General features: G+C 44.9%; 1 protein-coding gene across 1 annotated transcript in view; it reads right to left on the reverse strand.

Moving 5' to 3' along the window:
- The window catches only part of LOC136991353 (obscurin-like), a 139,048-nt gene that overhangs the window by 100,137 nt on the left and 13,808 nt on the right, over positions 1–25,103 (reverse strand). Inside the window, 11 exon segments of the mRNA XM_067292220.1 lie at positions 804–1,073; positions 2,007–2,273; positions 5,479–5,745; positions 7,063–7,329; positions 8,439–8,708; positions 9,342–9,608; positions 10,292–10,396; positions 10,957–11,118; positions 12,731–12,884; positions 13,648–13,760; positions 14,307–14,573. Of these exon segments, the coding sequence (XP_067148321.1) occupies positions 804–1,073; positions 2,007–2,273; positions 5,479–5,745; positions 7,063–7,329; positions 8,439–8,708; positions 9,342–9,608; positions 10,292–10,396; positions 10,957–11,118; positions 12,731–12,884; positions 13,648–13,760; positions 14,307–14,573 (2,409 nt within the window).

Genomic DNA, 25,103 nt, shown 5'->3' on the forward strand with positions numbered 1-25,103 from the left:
ACAATAAATTTTCATGTTGCCCAATGAATGATTCAGGTTATGATGGGAACAGAGGGAAATAGAAGCGTTCTTGTTTAGTGCACATTCATTGCAGTTATGGGCTCTCAGTGAACAGTAGTGATCATTTATAGGAATTGCAGACTTGTCTGGATGGCATTCACATCAGAGGCTGTCATTTTGTCTTTACTGGCATGTGCATTTAGGGTGCGATTTACCTCACCAAATGCAGACATCAACCGTATGGAGATATGTTGTGGAGGCAACCACTCCAGGTCCCCTTTATAGCCAGCAGTGATCTACTCAGTACAGGCAATGGTGTTCAGGCAACAGTTCATTCTGTCCTAAATATGTCCAACTGTGGCAGAGGAACCACGTCCGAAAGCTACCCATTTCTTCTCTCTGCTGGCTACCCAGGGAGCCTTGGGGGACTATTTCAGATGCACACATTCTAGGTAGCAGCTGTGTGTACAGTTAGATATGATGAAGACCATCCCTTCAGCTTAGACTTAAAGGATATTTGCATTTACAGTTATTTGAACAGATCATTCTTGGTCCATTATTAATGGAGCTAGAGGTAGAGAGAAGTGCACTTGCAACACTAATCAATGCATTCTGCAACTCTTCAAACATCTATAAAAAGTTTCAGCCTTTTGCTTGTTTTTCAGGGAAATTCTCAGTGCCTCTGGGCTCACAGGGAAGGTTGCTGTTCACTTCCATCACGTCAGGAGTTTGCCCTCATGGTTTACTGAGATACGCTATGAAAAGAAAACACTCAGACCCCATAATCAGTTTGATCTCATTACCTTTCACAACCAGAGAGGCCTTGGAGGTTAGACCACGGGCAGTGAAAATGACTTCTCCAGTATCAGCAACAGTCGCACTTTTGATATTGAGTGTATATTTCCGACCCATGTTAAATACTTCAAATTGCCCACCGCTTGCCACTTTGCTCCCATTCAGTGTCCAGTGGAAGTCATCGATGCTTTCATGGGACAAAATACACTCAAAAGCGCAATCTTCTCCCTCCTGGATTTCAGTATTCTTCAGCCGTTTGGTTATGCCAATGTTTAATTCTGGAAGGCAAAAAGTAGGTTAATACAATGATTATAACGAGAAAAGGCTTTAAAGACTGACATGAGTAGTGGTGTTATCATTTTTAGCTCATCTGGCTCGTTTATCTACAGGATTTGCAGGACAGCACTGCATTCCTTACTGATGCATTTGACGTGGGGAAGAGTTTTTCCGACACTTTCCCCTCAGAGTCACCGCAAGGCTATAGGAAAAGAACCATGTGAATCTCCTGGCTTCACTCTGGAATGACTGTGTGGAGAACAGCCTGCTCCGGGGAACAGAGTCAAGATTCAATAGGCTAGAGAGGGGAAAAGCTATCAGACCTAGGAAGCCTTTGGGATGCTGTGTGAAACAAAGGCTTTTGCCCATGCTGATCCGAGAAATGGGATGTTTGTGTTTGTTATTTTCTCACTGTCCAACCCCTCCTGGTGTTCAAAATGGACTGGAATTCAAAACGTGTCTCATTGTCAAATAGGAGTTTGAAAGCCTTGAACACTCCTCCTTCCAACAGGCAGCCACAAGGATTAAAGGACCGGAGGAATTATTCGGGTCTTTAACAGACAATGTTCTAACTTTTACATTCCCACAACTGACTGAACTAATAGCTGAAACATGTGAAACACAAGGTTCTTTTATTTTAAGAAATTAGTAGCTCTTCTTGGGAGCATTTCTCCATTTGAGGGGTGTTCAGGAAAGAAACGTAATTGGCATGTTCTTGATATGTCCAGTGATTTTCATTAAAACACCAGGCACACTTACAAAAGAAGAATAACAAGGGGTGTTCAGACGTCATTGTGTTGTATAATAATTCTGGCAACACCGGTTTACAGTGGAGACCCTTGAGGCTCATGGAAGAATAGGTGTGAGACAAAGTGACCAAACCCATACGTATTCCCAGCGCCCCTCGACTGGCCACCATTGACTACAGTGCTTACCCTGAACGCCAACCTTTGACTTGGCAACATCAGTGCCAATATCACACGTGTATAAACCTGCATCTGTCTTTTCGAGGTCACAGATAAGGAGGCACAGGGTCTTCCCAGACTGCGTCTGCTCATATTTGTTGCTAGAAGTGAGCTCCACACCATCCTTTTTCCAAACGGGTTTGACCTTCTCTTTGGAGACTTCACATTCCAGTTTAACCACACCTCGCTCCTCACCAAAAACATCGTCCAAGGACTTCATGAAGACAGCAGGCTTCTCTGAAGGTTAACGGGAACAAAATAGAGAACAATCAGGATATTTAAGTTGAGACGTTTTCAGCTGCTACCAGGCATTTAAAGAGGGATTAAGTAAACTCTTACCAGAGCAGATGACACCAGTACAGGACCTCTCATACCTCATGATTTGAATGAGTTTGGGGGAAAGCAGAATTCATTAATGGGAGGATACAGGGATCAGGAAAGGCCTCCTGCATGGCCATGGAGTGGGAGCGATATTCAGCACTGTAATCGTGGTGCAGTGCTGTAATTTATGACTGTGCAGCTATGAGACTGCGAGGACTCCTTTTTTCTCTACGTTGCAGCATCTCTCAGATACAGGGTCTTGGCATCCCATGGGAGATGTAGTCACAGAGAATAGGGCCGAGGGCAAGCATGAAGAGTCTTAGCGAAGGCCAGAGGGACAACTTCATACTTCTGAGGCACAGATACTCAACAAGACAGACTAGGTTTAAGGAAGCACAGAATCGCCGAGGTTGGAAGGGACCTCTGGAGATCATCTAGTCCAACCCCCCTGCTCAAGCAGGGTCACCTAGAGCACGTTGCACAGGATCGCATCCAGGCGCGTTTTGAATATTTCCAGAGAAGGAGACTCCACAACCTCTCCGGGCAACCTGGTCTAGTGCTCTGTCACCCTCACAGTGAAGAAGTTTTTCCTCATGTTCAGATGGAATTGTCTGTGTTTCAGTTTGTGCCCGTTGCCTCGCGTCCTGTCGCTCGGCACCACTGAAAAGAGTCTGGTCCCATCCTCTCGACACCCTCCCTTCAGATACTTGTACACATTGATAAGATCTCCTCTCAGCCTTCTCTTCTCCAGGCTGAACAGGCCCAGCTCTCTCAGCCTTTCCTCATAAGAGAGATGCTCCAGTCCCCTAATCATGTTTGTAGCCCTTCGCTGGACTTGCTCCAGTAGTGCCACATCCCTCTTGTACTGGGGAGCCCAGAACTGGACACAGCACTCCAGGTGTGGCCTCACCAGGGCTGAGCAGAGGGGCAGGATCACCTCCCTCGACCTGCTGGCAACACTCTTCCTGATGCAGCCCAGGATACCATTGGCCTTCTTGGCCACAAGGGCACGTTGCTGCCTCATGGTTAACCTGGTGTCCACCAATCACCCGCCGCTTCTTCCGGGCGTTCCGGCAAGGCACAGGGTCTGTTGTCCCAGGTACTTCCCTGGCAGCCATGCCCATCTCCTCCTCATCCTGGAGGGCACTAAACCTGTTCTTCAGCTGCAAGTCTTCGGGAGGAGTAGGAGCCTTTCTCCTCCCATGAGCAGTGACCAGTTTCCAGCCTTCTTCTATGATGTTATGATGTACCGTTTCACACGGCACAGAGCCCTCTGGCAACTCCACTGCTGCAGGGGGTTGGGACTCCTGAAGCTGCACAGTCTCCGAGAATACCCTGTCTATCACTTGCTCCGCTTCCCGGATGCTGCGCAGCCTACTGACCTCCTCCCGTAACTCCCTTAGCTGACGACACAGCTCGCCAACAGCAGCACACCTCCTGCAGGAGAGCTGGCTGCCAGCCCAGGCCTCCCGGAGAGGCCCCAAGCACTCCCTGCGGCCTGAGACCTGGAGGGCTGCATCTGCCCTCAGAGGGTCAGTCTGGGTCCCAGCCTCTGACACAGCAACTCCAACAGCCGCTGGGGAACGCGCTGTGCGGCGTGTCACGACCATACTTGAGGAAGCGTACACCACAGGGAACAGAAACGAAGGTTCCTTCGCGCGTCCCTTCTGCGCAAACTGCTGCGTCTCTTTGCTGCCTCTGTTCACTGCGCTCTGGGAGCTGTGCTTTAGGCCTGGCTCTTATATAGGCCTCTCCCTAGCACTGGCTGAGAGGGTGCTTGACCGCCCTAATCAAGGGCCACCGGGACCAAAGGCCCCAACTCCCTCTGGTCAGGGGCAACCAAGAGAGCTCATTAGCAGCAGCCACTCCTAGCTAGAGCTTTTCCCACGAGCTTTTCCCAGGAGAAGTCAAGGCCTCCTGCAGTTGTCCTTGCCTAGCTTCCCCTTTCCTCTTCACAGCAATCAGTTCCTCAGGGGTCCTCAGAAAGCCCACAACTTCCAGCAAGATCCTCAGGTTCTAGTCAGAGCCCAAACACTGCTGCGCAAACTGCTGCATCTGTTCGCTGCCTCTGGGAGCTGCGCTCTGGGAGCACTTGCGTGCATAATGCCACAGAAGCAGAGAAGGTTCATTAGGGATGTCCTCTCTCCTCGCAGCAGTCTAAAGCTGAAAAGGGTTCAGGTAGTTGTAAGAAAAATGCGTGAAGGGAAGTAATTGGGATGTAGCTCTTCCAAAGCTGGACAGCCAGCACTGCCATTTCATGAAGCAGAATTCACCAGAGTGGGCAGCGGCAATAAAAGGACATGCTGTACACTCTCTCTTAAACATTTTGCCTCTCGTCTCTTTGCTTTGTTGCTTCCCTTTATAAAATTTAACATATATTTGATCCAGAAGACATTTGTTCTTTGTGTATAGAGGCAAAAATTTTGACCAGATATCAGAGAAAGCAGGAAGAGCAAATCCTTCGGGCTCTCTGAGTGGACAGGGTGAATTACTTGAGCATTACTTGAGCATGCATGTACACGTGTGTGGCAAAAGAAAATGCATTCACTGAAATTCTGATAAGAGAGTTCTACCTAAAGTTTTTAACATCCCTAAAATAATTCACATGACTTACTCAGCTGATGCACGAGAATGTGTTAAAGCACAGTAACTCAGCTGTGTGATGAAGCTCTAAGACATATTAAGGACAGTAACGAAGTGTGTTCTTATTGTCTAATCCATCTAACTCGGAACAGATGCATTGAAAGGTATGTGCTACCCTTAAAGCTACACTGAAGTTCAGCTCCTTGCAATCAAAATCTTTAGTAATAACACTATATAGACAATATACTACTGAAGAGAGCTACAAGTAAAGGAAATTGCCCTTGAAACTGTCCATACAACAAGTAAAAGGACGATGATAATTTATGGAAAATTTTGGCAGGACACCAAAACAATTTTCCTTAGAAAAATCGTCAGCTATAGTAGAAACTTACACTGGAAGAAAGCAACTGAACCCTTATTACTTCGCCCCAGAGAGGTGAAGCTTAGAGGCAGGACCGCGGCATGGGTATGGTAAATAACACCATAGCCTCCCTTCCATCTCTTGTTTGCTTTCAGAAGGAACGTGGTCATGACTCACCTATCACCTTCAGACACACACTCTCTGACACCTTGTCTGACTTCATCATCACTGTGCCAGCATCCTCAGGCTTGACTTGCTTCATGGTCAGCGTGTAGCAATTGCCAACACTCTTGATGTCATTGAAATTGTTGGTATAAAGGAGGTTGCCATTCAGGAACCATTCCACATCCTCGTCATCGTGGGACAGTTCGCATGAGAAGACGGCAGAACTCTCTTCTTCAATTTCCACATCCTGCAGGTGTTTGATTATTTCGACATTGCGGGCTGTAGGAAACCAAAATGCACCATCATCAGTGTTATCATGAATCAGTACTCTTTCCACAGCTAGATTTCATAGTGTTGAGAGTTTATTAGACGGTCTAGTCTGATCTCCTGTGCATCACAGCTCATTACATTTCACAGTCCAGCAAAAAAGCATCCATTACAAAAGACTATGCTGCCCGGCCCCCTCTATTCTCTTTTCCACATAAAACGGTTCTTTTTTTTTAAATTTAAAAATAAATAATTCTTTCTAAAATGCTAACAACATTACAGTGACCTCGAAATATCCCACAGAGCTCCAAGTCCCTGCGTGCTAGTCACTGAACGCACGTATACACGTTATAACTAAATTGTCTCTGACTCTGCCACCAGTGAAATAGTTACGGAAGATGAGGGGAAGACTATGTTTTCAGTCACAAGTAGATAGCATAAAGAGATTAAGCAATTTGCTCAGGTTTAAGGAGAAACAAGAACTGAATTATTTTCTTTTCCAGTCACTGGCCACAGGTTTGTCTTTGCAATTACTCTATTTAAAAAATGCTGTTTTTCATAGGACCGACTGACTCAGGAGGCTTTGGGAATATTAAATCATTTGGTCATTTGAATGAATCTCTTCTAGGTCAAACTATTAGCAAGAGATGCTCAATGGACTTCTGGAAACGATGCTGAGGCTTACCTACAAGTCTTGTGGAAAGTGACACTATGATCATCTTTCCTTATAGCTTTTCCAGAGGTCAAAAACTGGCTAAACAATACTGCCATACCAGGATGAGGCAGAACACCATTAGGATTAATAAACATATAGCGGTGATAAAAGATACCACTGTGGTCAGCGAATGACTACAGTGGTCTGAATGAAAACCACAAGCATTTGCATCAAAACCAGAGGCCTGTAGCAGCTCAAAAAAAAAAAAAAAAAAAAGAACATTTTTAGCTAGAATTACCAGAGTGTACTAGTTCCTAGCATGAAATGGAAAATAAAGTCTTGAGAAAGAATCTTGAGATAAAGAAAGCCTTGAGACTAATAAATAAAGTCTTGAGAAAGATGCCTGAACTTCTGTCTACTGCCAAAAACCTCTCCCAAATACTGCCTTTCCACACGCATAATCCCTTTGACAGGTAAGTGCTGGACTTCAGGATCTTGGAATATCAGCACAGTGCACATCAGAAATAGTCAGTGCACTTAAAACATTACATTCATATAAAATTAGAAGAGAACTGTGGGAATCGACCACAATTCAAGAAGAGAAACGTAGAGCGAAATACTAAATCAGAAAGGACATGCAACAGGCCAGCCTGCTTGCTGCAAACTGCTCGTACCTTCAACGGTCAGCATGGCTTCGGTCTCTGCGTTTCCCGCCCTGCACATGTACACACCAGCATCCTCAGGCTTCACCTTGAGAATCTTGAGCTCTGCTGAATGCTTCTCCCGCTTGATTTTGTACTTCTCAGAGGGCTCAATGGCTGTTTGGCCCTTGAACCATTTCACAACCTTTGGAGAAGGCTTGAAGTCACATGATAGGATGACTGAACGACGTTCCAAAACTATCTTATCTTCCATCTTCCTGGTGATCTGTATATTGCAATCTGCAAAGCAGGGTTGGAAAAGAAGAACGGATGAGGGCAAGCTGAAGAAAAGTTTCAAATCTCTGTTTCATGTCAATTAATACAAAGGCCACTGTTTTGGGACCGTTCAGATGATGCTACAAGTTCCTGTCACAGGGCTGATTTGCTGAGAGGCCAGTTTGAAGCTACAGGGACATGATAATCTATAGGGAATGCTGCTGATGATACTTCTATAAGAAAATACTGTATATTAACTATCAAATGCATGGTCAAGTTCTCGTTCTGTGTTTATTCAGCTTCTCTCTAATTGAGGATTTTATTCAAATAGGAATGAATTAAAATCAAAACAAGAACTACAGGAGGTGACTGGAGATATTTACCACGGTGACAGCAGAAGACAGAAAGACTTTAAGCTTTGTCTCAGATCAAATCAATGACAAAATGGATTCAGTAAATGTGCTATCAAACATTTCTAGTTCAGAAATGGGACAAAAGAAACTCTCCTGGCAAATTTAATCTGCTCTGAATACTTTGGTATAGTTAATAATAATAATAATAATAAAAGCAGAAACCACTTTTAGTGAGTAAAAATTAGAAATAATAGAGCAAGGAACAAAAAGATAGCACTCAACTGAATTATGATTGCTCCCTTTAAGGAGCAAACTCTTTAAGGTATTTCTTCCTTGATTTTACGGTGATTTGATTTTAGAGGTATTAATAAACTTACAAATTCTATATTTTTTAATGCTACAATTTAGAATATTATAAAAAACAACAACCAAAAGTCTCAAAAGTCAATTCCCTGCTACCTGAGGCACTTCTTTTGTCTTTAATTTTATGGTATCTTATTGTGACTCAACTAGTCTTAGCTCAAGAGATTTGAAAACCAAGCACATCAAACTCATCATCTAATCTAAGACACTTCCTGAGACACTGTCGTCTCATTTAGAGCATCCGACATTGCGTCCAACAACCAGCTGGGGACTAAGCAGATCGTCCAGGTATACATACATTTCCAAGCCCCCAAGCAGTGAAGCGTGCACATTAAACAGTAAGCCTGAACAATTATTTTCCAGGGACTGGGAGAAGGAGGGATCTCTCATGATCTAATTCAAACTAGGACATATTACCTCTGACAAGCAGGTTTGCTGTGGATTTTGATTTGCCAATTGAGAACTGAATGGTGCCTGTCATATCAGCAGAGGTTTTCAGCAGGGCCAGCCGGTGGATGGTGCCTTCTTGCTGCATGATAATGTTTCTGCTAGCCTGCAAGACTTCTCCACACAGAGACCATTTCGGGGGTTTCACAGATGGAATGGATATCTCACATTCAAATCTGGCTTCTTCAGGCTCAGTCACATCCTCATCACACAACTCCTTTACAATACTAATGGATTGCTCTGGATGAAGGAGGGAACAAGAGAAAAAGGGGATTTAGGAGTCGTGAAAGGACTCTTTCATGATCATCCTGCATGCTCATATCATCTTTACTTCACTTGAATACTGCACTTATCACCTCAATAAGCCTTAAAACATCCATTTTTAGCTAAAGAAACATATAGGGCTGGTCACAGATCAGACTGTAAGACTGTGACACAGCATCCAGAGAATCCAGATCTCCTGATTCCCCGTCCTATTTGTAAAACAGAATGCCACCTTCCTATCCTGATATCAAACACGAGGCATTAGAAGATGGAATAGAAAGTTCACTGAAATGCAGATGCTGATAACAAGAAAGTCTTTGGTTAGCTACAGCAACATTTCTCTGAACAACAGACTTTCTCCAGTACATCTGGTAAAGTTCTCCGGAACAGGAATTTCATCACTTTTCTTAGGTACTATATATTCATTTTTCAGGATGTTCCTGCTCTCATAATTCTAAAAGGAAGCAATACCAATGGACTTCAGAAAAAAAATCACCACTTAATTAAAATACTTTTAATTAGTGCCTGTTTTAGGGTAAGTGAAGAAGGCTTTCTGGACCAACCAATTTTTCTTCCAATGTATCCTGGAGGGAAAAAATGGTTTACTACCTTCAACAAAGAAATGAGCACTGCTTTTGTCATCGAAGGCATCGCAAGTGTACGTGTCCTCATCTTCATAATCTGCATCATTGATGATGAGTTTCCGATAGACACCATCGCTGACAATTTCATATTTGTCACCAGGGTGAATTTCAACATCCTTCTTATACCATCTGACTTTGGCACTTGCACGAGACACTTGGCACTCTAGGAATCCACGGTGCTTTTCAAGAGCAATCTTATCTCGCAAAGGCCTCACAATTTTTACAGGTAGCTCTAAAAGGAATTAAAAAATACGCAATAGTCAGTGCAGTTGTACTGAAGGCTGCCAAATGAAAACTCATTAGCAATATTTCTTTTCCGATCAGTTATTTGGATGATGGCAGGAATCCCCACTTTATCAAGCCCTGAACTAACACACAGTAAGTAAAGAGCTCAGGAAAGGAAGTCTTTGTTATCTCTGTTTTACCACTTGGAGGGCTGAACTGCAGAGACACTTTTATTCAACATTACACGGCAGTGCTGCAGCAAAGCCAGGGACTGATCTCAGATTTCCTGGGTTGCTCTTCAGTGTATTAATTTAAAAGTGTTTGTTCTCTCTCTTTTTATTATGCTAAGTTAAACACAAAAAATGCTGTATTCTATTTAAACATAAAAAAGAGAGAATGCAAGAGAAAGACAAACTGCAGTGTTTTCCCTCAGAGTTTAAACATGACTCCTAATGTCTAAAGGTAGAAAAACACCATCTCCTTTCTGATAAAATAAATTCTGTGTTATTTAGCCAAAGGAAATCCCCAACAGTGAGGCTGATATTTCATACGCAAAAAGGTAGGTAAGGGTTCTTCTTTCCCTGAAAACTCTAGGTGATGCTCAATTTTCTTTCCATTAAAAGTGAGGGAAATTGCTTAGTTTGTAACAAGAGACAGTTTAAGCACCATTGTCATCAAAAGTACAATTACCTTTCACCGTAAGGTGGGCGCAAGATTCTGCCTTTCCCGCTACAAATTTGATCTCTGCGGCGTCCTCGACTTGGACACGCATGTAAGTCAGCGAATAGGTCTTTCCTGAGAACAGACACACAAGCACATGTATCCTCCTCTGAGGAAGCCACGTCATCCTCCGAGGCATGCCGCGAGCTCGAGCACTGCCCGTCTGGTTTCAGTGCATCACCACCTGTTTTCACGGCAGCGAGGCTGACCGCTTCCTCTAAGCCCGCATCAAAGAGTAACCGAGCCTCTGCTCCATCAAGGATGGACTGACTGTGGTTGCCACCATCTGGAAAGTACTTGAAACAGAGGGACCCCTCCCACTGTCAGCAAATACAAATTCCTGTGCCTTAGAGGGATCGAACTGACCGACCAGGAGCCTTTTTCTTTTCTTGTGCACACACTAATTATTTATTTAATGTCAGGTTTCCCTTCATTAAAGCTCCCACTGCGTCAGAGGTCCAGCTTAGCTGCAGCCCTAAAACATAGGACAACTCCCTGCTGGACCTTCTTAACTGGATTTTGAAGGTCAGCCCTTTGTGCTTAGCACCCAACACCAAAAGTTCTTTTCTCAGTGTTTTCCAGCACCCACCCCAATCCCCTCCACTCAAAAATGACACCCCCCTTTTACTCCCTACCATCTTGACGCATTTTAATATTGTCAGCAGCCTTCAGCTTGTTGTCATCTTTGTACCACTGGGTTTGGACCTCATCGTGTGAAATCTCACAGACAAAAGAGGCACTCTCGTATTCATTCACTTCCACGTCTTCCAGTGGTTTAATAATCTTGATATCTCGGGCTGTGAAATAGTGACAAATATTTATTGCGGCATGTCCATAACTGAGTGCAGCATGTTTAACTTCTGCACGCTTGCTTGGAAAAATGGGATAACAACTTGTGTTTTATTCTAAACCGACTTCCTTTCCCGGATGGTTTCTCTCTGCAACACAGTAAATACATTTTACCCTTGAATCTGCAGGTAGAGTTACCAGCTACAGTGGAGCTTGCTGCAACAGGATTTTGGGGATGCCAGAACTTATATGGGTTTTAAAAGAAATTAAACACATTCATGGAAGATAATCACCAAGGAAAATTAAACACAAGCCTACAACCTCTGGTGTTACTACAAACCTTATGCTTTCTCCTAGGCATCTACCATGGGCCACTACTGGGAACTGGTTGCTGGGCTGATGGTTGAAGCTGCTCTTCTGTTATCTTCTTAAAAACAGCAACTGCACTTTTCATAGAGCAGAGAGTGGCAGATAACTGGATATGGGGCTTAAAGCAGCTCGGGATGTTTTAGCGCAATCGCTTTGAGGTTTTATCTGCCCTCGGCAGCGTGGTTTCGGTCCTTCTCTGCATGCTGCCCTCTCACACCTTCTCCAGTGTACCTGGATCTCCTAGGGCCACAGAGACCTCAGCCAGGTGTTGTACAGCATGAGATGCTTTGCTTCAGAGCGCCTTCAGCTGGGCATGATCCCCTTTAACTCCACAGCCCTGCACTTACTTGTGTCAGAACCGATCCAGCCTCTGTTTGTTACTGCAGCCCTCCCCTTTCGGAAAGGAAGGCCCTGATAAACCCTGGATCAGCAACGGGACGTAAACCAGACAGCACTCAAACAGCAACCCATCCCAACCACAAAGGCAGGGAGAAAAAGGGAGTTTAGCAGAGCAATGGAACAGGACAGGACATTCATGAAGATACTGCTCACGCTGTACCCAAGTGGCCACAGGAGGACAGCATCTAGCAAGGAATAGGAAAGAGCTGGTCTATATTTTCAGATGTCTCCCTGGAAAGTAACATCTGCCAGGGAATACCAGACCTATCCATTCAGGAACTGGCCTTCAGCACTGGCTTGTCTCTGGCGCTTCAGAGGCTGGTGAGAAAATCCATCTGGTGCCTAAACAGCTGCACAGCACAGTACACAGAGGGAAAAGTGTCTTGAGCATAAAGCAGAGATGCAGTAAGAAATCGTGACACTTTCCTACTCTACCTTAGCATTTACAGCATAAAAACTGGGGCAGATCTTGAGATCATACCCAGAGCTTGTCCAGTTCCTACTCAGGTGTGACAGCGGCAGAAGCTGAACCAAACTGTGTGCATGCCAGCCCTCGGATCCCTGCTTTGTGCCAGGCCGTCTATTATTTGTTAACTTGCCAATCTAGAAACAACTTAAAACCAGAGAGTAGAACACACTTACGACAAGTGTAAAACTATGTTAGCATCTCTTCCAAAAACACTCATCCAGGGATAAAACAAGCACAGGACAGTTCTGTCAATATTTTCGCACTAGGAAGAGAACATTACTCATAACGAGTAACAGAGAAATGCACAAACTGCCCATGAAGCATTTCTTGCTGTGAAGCCGAATATTGCATTAGGGGTCATTTCCTCATTCAGTCAAACATACCGTGAACCTGTAGCGTAGCTGACGTCTTGTCGTCAGCTGCTTCACATACATATGTTCCTTGGTCTTCATATTCGCACTTGTGAATAATAAGGCTTCTCTTAGTTCCCTGGGAAATAATCCCCACGTTTTTACTTTGCTGAAGCTGCTTCCCATCCTAGAAGGGAAAAGGCCAAACCAAATCACCATCAACTATTCCATGTCTGCGCTGAGCAAAGCAAGCATTCAGATCTTTGCCTAATTCACCTGTCTCAAGGGACTTAGTGGGATTGTGCTTAATGTAACTTCAGCATATGCCAAAATTTAAGCATGGTCAAATTTTTCAAGAACCACGAATGGTTACAGAACATGCATCAATTATTGGTTGATCTGAAATACCTGTTTGCAGGCTCACGGCACTGTACAGGGTTGGCAATTAGCCCCTTAAGACATTACTTTGAAGAAATGCTATTATCTCCACTCAAACAAAGAATCAGCTGAGCTACAAGGAAGGTACGTGTAATGCCTGAGCTCATCTCCAGACTGTCAGGTGCAAAAGGAATCAAGGCTTCACCCTAAACCTCAATTCCCAACTTGGCTAAAAATCCTGGGTGAGAACTGCTACGTGTGAAGTGAATCCCAAGACTGTGCTTCTGTCGACAGCAGGGCTCCCACTCTGTGCAACAACAGTTCAGGAGTTCACTATAAATTCAAGAGGAGCTTAACTTTTAACCTGATAAATGCACTCAAAATGATCTGGTAAATAAATAACCCACAGAGAGATAAACTGTGCAAGTAAAGGAATATAAGGACAAGAGAGCCACATTAAGAGCTAAATAGCAAAGGCTCAGCCCCACGTCTCTTGGAAGTGAAATAAAAGGCTCTCATTGACTTCCAGGGACATTAGAAGTGAAAATGTCACCGTCCATTAAGTGCTGTACCTTGAACCACTTAACATCCACATTGGGCCTGGACAGCTCACACTCAAATGTGACCTTGTCCTTCTGAGTTACACTCATGCTTGACAAAGGCTTGCTGATTTTCACAGGCAGTTCTGCAAAAAGAAAAGGAAGTCCAGTTAATGGGGAATTAGATTTGCTAGAAGCATCTGGCACAAGGAATAACAGCCTATCTTACATGCTTAACGTAACTTCTAAGTGAAAAACAAAATCCTGTTCTTTTGAGCACATTATCATTGGTTGTGCTGTTGACAATTACATTACAACAATCCTGTTAATAACAGAGGGACTGTTATGTAGTTGCCAATGGAAACGTGAGGCCTCAGAAGGCACTTGAAGAAAGCAAAGCTAGAGCAGCTTCTTCATGAAAGACAGGACCTGTACCTTTCCTTTTTTTTTTTTTTTTTTTGATCGTTCAGTACTGAGAAAAATTTTAGGGTTTTAGAACAGGTAATAGATTACAAACAACAGGTACAATGCACGAAGGGAAATGTGGTAATGTTGCAGAACACACTGATGTGCATAGCTTCAGAAACATCTTGTAGTCACCCGTTATCGCAGACGTGTCCAAAGGGATCCCACTGTGGCTAATGACCCACTTCCCACACCAATCAGAGCCTGAGACTTTGGGGTCTGTGTACCTGTCACATCAAGCCTCCCTGATGAATGAATGCCGTCTGCCTTGAAGGAGATGAGCCCTGCATCTTCAAGGTTCACAGAAGAGAGAGTCAGTGAATGTTTCTTCCCCACGACATCAACACGGACATTTGGGGAAGGCTTCAGCCGAACACCATCTTTCTGCCAGATTCCTTCCACGTCCTCGTGCGACACCTCCACCTCAAAGGTGACGGTCCCTTTCTCACACACTTTGACAGGCTGAAGACCTTTTATCAGGTTGATCTTCCTCACTGGAAAACAATAATAACCTTTGCCACTGCCTTCCTCCCCCCAGCCACTCTCTGCAGCCTCCTAGCACCATCCTCTTCTTCTCCTTGATGACTTTCACTTCTCTGCACGCTGTCTCTATCATGTCTGCACTCTGAGTGGCAGCAGCTGCCTGGGAGGGTAAGGAGTGGAGTAAGTTCAGGTCAAGCTCCTATGCTGCTGACCACGGCAGTACATGCAACCCCGGGATCCACGCCATAGGCTTACTGACAATATCGCACCGTCCGCAGAGAGGGACGGGTCCTGCAGGGAGCATGCCGCAGCAGGAAGCCAGCTTACGTGCTCTGAACCGGAGGAGTTCCTCTGTTGGCATTGACTGTAGGAGGACTGTTGGAGACCACAAGGCTTGCTCATTAACAGGCAAGAGTACGTGGCCTGTGGTGGGTGATGTGAAACTCCCCAAAGGGACATTTCAGCTGACTTGTAGATTCAAGCAGCATTCAGACATCTAAAAGACCTCAAGCGCACACCATGGTTTGCATGCAAAACTGGCTGCAAAAATATTAACATTTCAGCCTCAGTCTACAAATTGGACCACGAACATGTATGGCACACTAACCAAATGAGTTCCAAATCAGTCTGCGTAAATGGGTGTTGTGTTTAAAATGACAGATTAGCAGGGCAGGAATATTCCAGATAGGCTACTTGCTTGTGTTCTGCATTCTCCTCCTTTAATATTAAACATTTTTATAATGAGAGAAAATGCGACTAAATCTTTTAATCAGCTTAATCAGTCTGACTTGTGATTAGTAGTTCTTCTGGATTCAAACTGATCTCAAAGATAACAACGACTGACTTCAAATGACTGCCACTAATCATTAATTTGCCTCAGAAATCTATTTTCAAGCTAAGCAAGTATTCACTGCAGATGACACTTCCAAGTCTTAGGTGGGAGTGGTTAACGAAGTTCCACTAACACTGAGAAAAAAGGATTTCAAACCCCAGAGCTTTGGCCCGCTTCATATAAGGATTTTAAAAGCAATTCACTGCATGCAGTGAACGTTCAAGATAATGAGCTTGCAGAATCAGCTCTTTCAGCCACATATTTAATTCAGCCCACAAGGTGTGCAGCATTCACTTCTTCCTACATTAAATCAAAGGGCCAGTAGCTACCCCCAGCACTCAATACTGAGCATCTAACCTTCAAGCTGTCCTTTAAAAGGGAAGGTTTTGTGCTACCAGTGGAACACTGGAGCACAGGAGCTCTGAAAAGCTCTCCGAGCGCAATGGTAACAGGATAAATTAAGATTCGGAAAGCCACAGCACTTTGGGATAACCTGGTAAGATGAGGATTTCTGCATGAAGGAGCCAGCCACTCAAAGAGTACTCATAATCCCTCTTGATTTTCACACTAGATCATTTTCCAATGAGCTGCGGGACTCGCATGTCATGTTACAGTCGTACACATGAGAAATACAGCAACTGTAGCTAGGCAAGCACTCTCCGCTTACGACAGAGGGGGAAAGGTGTTACATTACCCTGCGCAGCCATGAAGTCATCCAGTTTGAAAGAGAACTGAAAACCTTTGGTTTCTGAGGCAGACAGCTAAGAATAGCCCTCAGATAGAGAAATTCAAATCTAACAACCCTGAATTCCCCTACACCTCTGGACTAATGGACAAGTTGGCATCAACAGCTGAGCGTGAACCTAGCTCCCTCCAAACCGTGCCGTGCTCTTTCTATTAATGCCCATTTTGCGTTTTCTCTGAATGACGTCTCTCAAGCCTATCCTCGCTGTTATCCATCCTGCATTGAAGCTGGCAATTTCCAGAGCCAAAAGCATGAGCTGTGCAACTCAGGAGAAACAGCCTGAGGTCCCCAACTCACAGTCTGTCTATAGCGCACAGCGTGGGGACACCTAACAGCTGATGGTTTATAGCATATGCTACGGGGAGCAGCAAAGCATTATGCATAATTGCATATTGCTCACAGAAGACCGAGGAGAGCAGGATGCCCCAAGGCACTAAGAGAGCAGTAAAGACTGCAACCTTTACAAGAGAACAGAACGCGAGCTACGTCCTGCAAGGACTTCAGGTCTCTAGCATGCGGGCAAGCAGGAAAGTCAATAGATTCCCAGTGCGGTTGCTCCTCTACATAGCTGATAAAGTGCCAGACCTCTGCCAGGATTAGGCTCCCAGTGTGCCTGATGCCATAGGAAAGCAGAAGAGAGAACAGATTCCCTGTTCCGTCAGAATTGGAGACAAGAACTGTAAAGTTTACAGGGAGGCATCTGGCCTACAAACAAAGGCAGCACAGTATTATTACTTTGAATAAAACAAACAAAAAGCCCTTCTTATCAGCCAATTCAGAAATGACCACTCAGAACGTATCTGACATGCCCATAGCCATCTGGAGCCTAAGATAAAGTTTACTGCACCTCTGAACATCTTGCAAAAAATATACTGAGACAAAAGGAAACTCCACTGTAGTCAGAGTGAAAGGCCTAAATCCTCTGACTCCAAATCAAGTTGTTTAAAGAGAATAATGAAAATACAAAGAAGCATTTTTGGACGCACTACTGGTCATTACAAACACAGTACTCGCAATGAACAGTCATCACCTTTGGATTCGACAGGCCACGGATATATCTAGCGCAGCTATTTCAAAATTTTTAGGACAGTACACCCCTATCAACTCCCCAACTTTCTCAGTACAGACACAACGAAATAAGGTTCCTCTAAATGCTGCTGCGTAAATATCACTCAGTAGACCAGCGTTGGACCACTTATCATGGCTTGAAAACTACAGTTCCATATCCAGTGACAGCTTCTGATGAAAGAAATGTTTGGGGAAGAGTTGGATGAAAGGCTGTTAAATTCAACCCAAATCCAGTTGAACATGTCTGTAACTGTTCAATGTGTTTATGACCTCAAGTACCAGGCTACTCAAGGACCATGCTTCAGATGGCTCTCCCATGTACCAGACCCAACCTGTTTCCGAGGTTCAATCTCTCTCTGCTAATTGCAGAATCTACCACTTGTGCTCTATCAGATTTTAATTTATGTCGAAACAAAATTCTTCATTGATAGTCCAGCTGTCCCCTCTACCTATTTGGGTCACTCAAATTCAGTGATTCCCCCTCCAGAGTTCTTCACCTCCCCCTCCCTTTTTATCTACCCCTCTATCGCTGCTATGGCCTTTCACTGTAGTTCTGCAGGAGTGCTTCTGCAGACACATCAGGTGATTGCGAGAGGTGCAGATATTAGCCTCCATGCCCACCATTTGCTGCAGTTGCAGTTAGTCATGAAAGAAAAAAATGTGTGTATAAAAAAAAAAAACAAACACATGTTGGTATGACACTTGGCTGAAAATCAAGTAACTACAGCTGAAATATTTCACCCCAGAGAGGCGGTGAAATGACCCCCTGAAGGTAAGGTGCTATCCAAAACGGCGCATTCCTTTATCTTTGCCATTTCTAACATTTTCTCACCTCTGACTTTGACTTGGAATGTTAGTTTTTCATCCTCTGTTTCACAGCTATAGCTCCCTTGGTCCTGCTGAGTCACGTTCAAGATCGTGAGCTTACACTGTGTTCCCTGAGAGGTGACTACTAATTTCTGGTCCTGCTTAATCTCAGTTTGGTTCTTCTTCCATACCACAGCTCCATTTGCTGCTGACACCTCACATAGCAGCTCAAGGTTCTCATAAGCACTGACTATTAGTTCTAGAGTCGCTTGGGGCTTGTTTACAAATTTCCTAGGTTCCTCTGAAAGAAGTAAGAAAATAATAATAATAAGAAGAAACAAAGCAGAAAACATCTTCTGCTTTGACTCAGGCTTACTCAGCCTTACTCAGCACGAGGCTAAGAAAGATGTTACTCCTCTGCTAGTCACATCACCGTGCTGACTGCTCAGCGCCGGAGGAGTAAATGTATATAGGCACGGGTGGCGGGGAGGTGCTGTTGCAACATAATTGTGACAGTGTGTCTGTCATCGATGACGCTGAGCGTGATGATGTCACTGAGCGTGATGATGACAACGAACTACGGTTACCAGCCAGAAAAATCCTCTCCAAGTTACAGCAGAGGTGTCTGCACTAGGAAACTCACTGTCCAAGTTCTAAATCATCCAGAGAGTTGGTATCTGTTGGTTTCCTGTTTGGGAGCTGGGTATGGATGAATCCAGGCAAAAAAGCTGCCTCAAGCCTTGATAAAAAAGAAGTCTGGGATACAGAAATTCACGCTCATAGTCTCTTTAGGGCCTTTAATATATGTATACATATGAATAAACTATTCTATCATATATATGTGTGTGTATCCCTCTCTCACACACACACACACACATATATATATATATATATATATATATATGAGAATACTTTATTAACAATGATAAACCTCACCGCATTCAGTGTGACTGTTTCCATGAGTAAAATGGCAGGAGAATCAGTCCTCGACATGTAATTTCATACAAATAACACTCAATACGCTTTGGTCAAATACACAGAATTGGAAAATGCTTGTAATTGTATTTTCATTCTTCTGAAGTGGTGATTAGCTACAGTGCAAGTGGACTTCCTGATACCCTGCTCCTGTCTACCCTGACAAGCTATCAGCCTACCAGGTGCACACTGTGACATTAATACTTAGCCCTATGTCAGAAGAGAATAGCTTCTAGATAGATGTGGATCTATTCCTATCTGCAGTCATAACCAAAATCCACCTAACTAATGTGCGGTCATTTCTTGCCTCCTGTCTGGGAATCAGGCATGCATGCTGCTACAGAGCATAGACAAGGTGGTTTCTACTAACAGAACCGTATCTACACATAGCCATGAGCAGAATCTGGCCCAACATCATGAGATCATAAAGCCTCACAGGTGAAGTCTCTCTGCTTTATTTCACAGCTCCTGTGTCATCACAAACATAAATGTTGATGCCCCAACTTTCTGACAGATGCTACAAGCTCCTTCTCTCATCTTTAGACAACTGCTCTCAGTAACAGCTCAGTCTCGTTCCTCTGTCCCGCTTCCCGGCTCTTTCAAATCAAGCTGAGATGCATTCAGGTTACTGACACTTTAATCACCGCTCACTGTTTCTGATTTCAAGCAAGCTTTAGGGAACATGTGTTGACGTTCGAGTCCACAGACAGTTTTGAGAAGATCTAAGAAGTCTCTGAGAAGCTTGTTAAAAGTGACGAAAAACCTTCTTTTACGTATTTCGGAGCCCATATCTGCAACCCCTCGTTCACATGACCTGTCCCACTGGATAAATTCTTCCCCAGACCAGATCAGGGTACATGTGGGTAATCTCACTGATAAGACATTCTCCACTTTCAAGAGGACCAAGTAATATGTGAGTCACATCTGCCTGCTGAAACTGATCCTCACAGCAGAGAACTCGCAACTGCTCACAACTCATTTAGCTCCAGCGGTAGAGATTCCTGCTTTGATACCTCAGCTCACATCCTGCTGGCTGCATAGGCTGGCGCTCATATATATGAGCTGTGCATATGCACACACAAACAGCATGCATCATGTATGCAGCAACGATACAGCACTTTTATCCATTTAATTTTTTGCCAATGTATTTCTCAAGGTAGAAGCGAAGGCAACTAAGCGGAGACAGGTACTTTGTCTGTGAAATGTGAGAAAGTGTATCCAACACACCTTGCCACTCACTAACGAGCAGTATCTGATGAGCATGTCAGGTATTTCATACCCTTGACTCCACCACACCAGCGCTTGCCTGAAGAGCAAGCTGAAGGCTATCAGTTATAAGCAACCTTAGCTTAGTATTGCATCTCTTTTTGCAGCAACTGTTGTTTTCAGTCGCTAAGAAGTATCCCAAGGACAACTGGTATGCTGCACCCATGCCAGGCATGTGGCATCAGGGAACAAATATTTCATTAAAAATTGTAATCACTAGGAGCAATCTATTTTAAAAAATTAGATTACCAAGGAAGGATAGTCCCTCCAGAGTCCTGCTGTTCAAGATTAATGGGATAACTCATTACCATAAAAGGCAGATTACTTCCCTGCCCTAATTTCCTTCCTTGATTGTGCAGTGCTTCTTATCAGCACTCTGGAAACTTTTTGTGGTGAAATATGAAACAAGGTGGAAGTTGTCCTAGCTAGTGTTGTTAACAGGCTGTAGTTCAGCCCCTGGTCACCAAGAAGTTCACAGGGATTCACAGATATTTTGCAGATATTGATTTTATTTGTCTGAACCACGTGATGTGTTGTAATGGGAGCTATAGGGGGGATCCACTGAACCTACATTCAGCCATCAAAAATTTAGGTACCCTGTTTCAGGTAATCATGCAAACTCCTTCTACACTTGATGTGTAAAGGCAGTTCCAGAAAATATATATATTTTTTAATCTGTCCTAAATACCTCTCATCAGATCATAAACATTGTCCTCTGGGGGTACCTTTACTCTGCATCAACCAGTTCAGATGGATCCTAGCTGACTATTTTAGAGCAATTTTCCAATAAGTAAAGTCAAGGACTATGAATTACACCCAAAGTGAAATTGCAAAGTATTGGATTCTCAACCAAAGAGAACTGGAGGCATGATGCAAAGTGAATACTTGAGTAAACAACAGCTGGAAACTGGAAGCAATTCCTCTAGCTCAGTACACCCTCTAGCAATCTCTCAAGTCCAGTGCTTTGCTAGATCAATCAGCCCTGCTGAGTTTCTAATTAATCTATGGAGAGCATCATAGTAATATGGATGTACAGGTCACAAGCACGTAGCTTTGCATGACACTCAACCGTTACTTCTCTTAAATTGTATTGCATTGCAGCATGTAGACACACTGTGAGAAAGTTTCACTGGTGTTTCAATGTGTATCTTAAGACTTGGTTAAAAATTTGGCTGAAAACGTAAGCCAGAACACTACTTTTAGAGGAGAGGTTCCCACCAGGCTACGCAAATTGAATCAGCTGAATTTCACAGATACTGCATTTCAAAGAATTTCTTGTGCCATCTTATACTCCGGCTCTGTCCTGCACCGGAATACATCAGTGGCAGGCATTTCCCTTTTGGACTTGACCTGATAGGCACGTGCTTTACACGTGCTTTATGCTTATGGGCACGTGCCATCAGCTAATGGCTTCACTTGCAGTACCTAAGGGAGCATACGTAGCTGTCTCAGAGATCACAGTGTCCTTTAGGAATAACAGGAGGTGCTTGACTGTCTGCATCAGAAGTTAAGCTTGTCAAAGGAGGACACAGGACTTTCACGGTAAGACTTTAGTACCACTTCAGTCAGGAGGTTCAAAGACAGCGTAAATGGTGGAGCAATTGTTAAACTGAAAGAATACAGGCCAGACATGGCTCTCAGCCTGTCCAACAAGTGAGGTGGTTTGAGTCATGAATCCAACCCTAGTAAAGCCTTGAGCTGACCTGAATACATAACAGCATGGTTATACTATTTGCCTGCATTGTGGATTTGAATAGGGTTAGAGCCTCTGAAATAGTACTATGCAATCCTGGCCCAAAAAACTGGTAATCTAAGAAGTAACAGGTATAATGAGCCAAGTCCTGAGTGTGTAATACAACCTGATCCCAAATTTTGATCATGAACTTACCTGAGACTTTTAAATCAAAAATAAGAGTGTCATCTCCAGTTTTGCAGGTGTATGTTCCCTCATCTTCTTTCGCCACAGCTGAAGCCACAAGCTTATGCAGTTTGCCCTTATCTTCCAAAGTGAATTTCTTGCTTGCTGTGATTTCTTTGCCATCTTTGTACCACTTAACCATGATGTTGGCTTCAGAGGTCTCAGAAACAAATTCAGCCTGTTTTCCAGTGATGACTGATAATTCCTCCAGTTTTCTCTTTATTTATGAAAGTTGCAAGTGCTGAAGCAAAATACGGACACACAGTGCTTTGAGGAATTGTGTGGACACGAATAAATACATACACTTATATCTACATTAGGTATTAATTTATCACAGGGCCAAATATGCATGTGTATGGGAAAGTGCGGAAGAATGTCAAGGAGATAGGCGATGGAAGCTAGCCAGACCGTTCCGTGGGAAAAGGAGCATCAACAGGACATGTTGACCCATAGCCATGTAGCTGGGCCTATGCCAGTGTGGTGTGCACCTGGGCTTTGACTCGAGATTAGCGATGAGCTCAATGTGCCCACTGCGCATGTGTGTAGTACACAAAACCACGTATAGTGCCCCCCCCCGGTGTTCCTCGCCATGGACCGACGCTCAGCGGTGCCAGGGACTCTCCCGCTCCTTTATTGCCTCGATCGGGAAATCGCTGGGGAACCCCCGCTCAGACGCAGAGGTAATAAACGCTCAGCATTGACCTTAGTGTGCCTTGTGTTTGTGTATCTGTTCCTGCTGGGAGTCCAGGCGTCGCCCCCGCCGGAGCCTTACAGGCTCCCAACCCTCGGCGGCTTGTTGTAAAATTTTCCAGTCATGTGGTTCCCATTTCCCCTGACCATTCTGTTGTAGCACGGGGAACGCCAGTGCTGTGGGGCCCTCGGACCCCGCAACAGGCTTCCATTGTCCTTCTATTATAGCGTCCTTGATAATACCACTCCAGCGGGACTCCCTTGGAAGTCCGGCGAGGGGATTCATTAAGCAGGGAGGTACTCCTCCCTCTTTCTCTTGCGCCTGCAGCTCCACTTTTTTCAGGCGTTCCGATAGCTCCTGTAGCACTCTTACGGTTTCTTCTGGTGACGGCGGTACTTTATTTCTGGTGCCAGGCGTGTTGTCCCCCGAAGACTCGCTGGACGAAAGCAGTGGGGGGTGCTCTGATGGAGTCTGGCGTGAGCGGGTGGTCTCGTTGAAGGAGGGTAGAGGCGGCCGCTGAGGTGGCACAGGCAGCGGCAACGGTGGGTACAGGGGACTGTTGCTAGGCAGCGGCGGGGGAGGAGCGCTAGGAGGGGGTCGGCACTCCTTCCCGCCCGAGTCTATGAGGTCAGCAAGGGGCGTGGCCACCGCCCCTCTTTGAGCCTCCTCCGGGTGCACTTCCGCGTTCGCCTCGGAGCTCGGACCGGCCGGCTCTGAGGAAACCTCCGCTTTCTGGGACGCAGCAGGTGACGGCGCTGACGATGCCTCCCCCTCAGAGTTCTCCCGCACCCTTTGCAGTGCCTCCCCGACGGACCGGCTCATTGCCGTTAAAGTCTCTAGTACGGTGTTCCAAAGTGCGCAAACAGCTCTTATTGCCCTCTCCTCCTTCTCGCCTCCCCCAATCGTCTTCTGCCACATTGTCTCTCCGAAATCTCGCCATTCCGATACGGAAAATAGCATATGGGTGTCGGAAAAATGACCCCATTTTTGCCCTAGCTTAATCAATCGGTGCAACTGCTTTTCCGGGGCGTCAATCCCTCTCTTAGAGAGTATCCCGGCGAGCAAGGTGGCAGCAGCATCAGCCTCCATTGCTGCTTCCTGAGAGGCGGGGAGCGACCCCGAAGACCAGTGTCTGGTTGGCTAGCGGCATACAACCAGCACTCCTCTCAGCCGTACAATCCCCACTCCCGTCCTCTCGCTGCTTACCGCAGTCTCGGAGCTCTTATCGGTAGTCACGGAAGTAAACCATCCTCTGCTACCAGATGTCGGAGTGGGGGGACGGGCCTGGAGTAACGATGAGTCTCAATATGAGTATGGTCGTTCTCCCTTTATTAGAGCTTACACAGAGTATATATAGACAGGCGATAGAGCATGTGCTAGCAACAGCTGTATGATTGGTTTACAGTCTCTGTTCACGCGCCTAAAGCGAATACATGATTGGTGCAAAGTTGCTGTTCACGTGCAGGGGCTTGTCGGCCCCCTCCTTGACTTGTTTACCACTACTTGCCTTCCCCTTTTGTAATGGTCTAGGAATGTTCAAGGACAGTTCACACAGCCGTGGGATCCTCCCTCCATCGTGAAGACAGGATTGCTCACTTCTAAGAGATCATGCCCCTTTTCACTTAACCATTCTTCCACATGCGGGATCCTATCCAACTCCTCTCCCAAGGAAACCACGCTGGCTCCCCGTTCACGGTCCCCTCCCGGGCCTCAACTGCATAAGCACAAATTTGCCCCAAGAACGTGTTTGGAACCTCACAAATGCGGGAAGAAGCTCGTTCTTTCCTTCCCGAACTAAGACACCAACTCTCACGGCTTTTCTCTTTGAAGTTGCATCCATTCCCGATTTCTCATCTCAGTTAGCAGCCGGTCCCTAACCCTTCCCGGTTACCTTGCTCACCAAACTAAACAGTCTACCTGTGACAGTCTAACCTTTCATCTCGGTTAACAGATATTCCAACCTTTCAAACAGTGAATGGGCTGCGGATCAAACTGCAGTTATTCTGGAGAGGAAGGGAAAGTGATTTTCAAAAACGTCAAGTAAATAAATAGCAATTCCTAACTCAGTAAGTTACCTCCTAGGCATAGCCTCAGCTTGTATTGTATATAGGACTGAAAAAAAATCATTTTTGCAAAGGTCTGTCTTTTATAAAGTAGCAGACAGTTGGGGAATGATGGAATTTTTACCGGATTTAATAGACTGTATTTCATGTCAAGGGATTTGAAATTTCATACCCAT

Source organism: Apteryx mantelli, chromosome 2, assembly GCF_036417845.1.
Source record: "Apteryx mantelli isolate bAptMan1 chromosome 2, bAptMan1.hap1, whole genome shotgun sequence".
Classification (NCBI taxonomy): Eukaryota; Metazoa; Chordata; class Aves; order Apterygiformes; family Apterygidae; genus Apteryx; species Apteryx mantelli.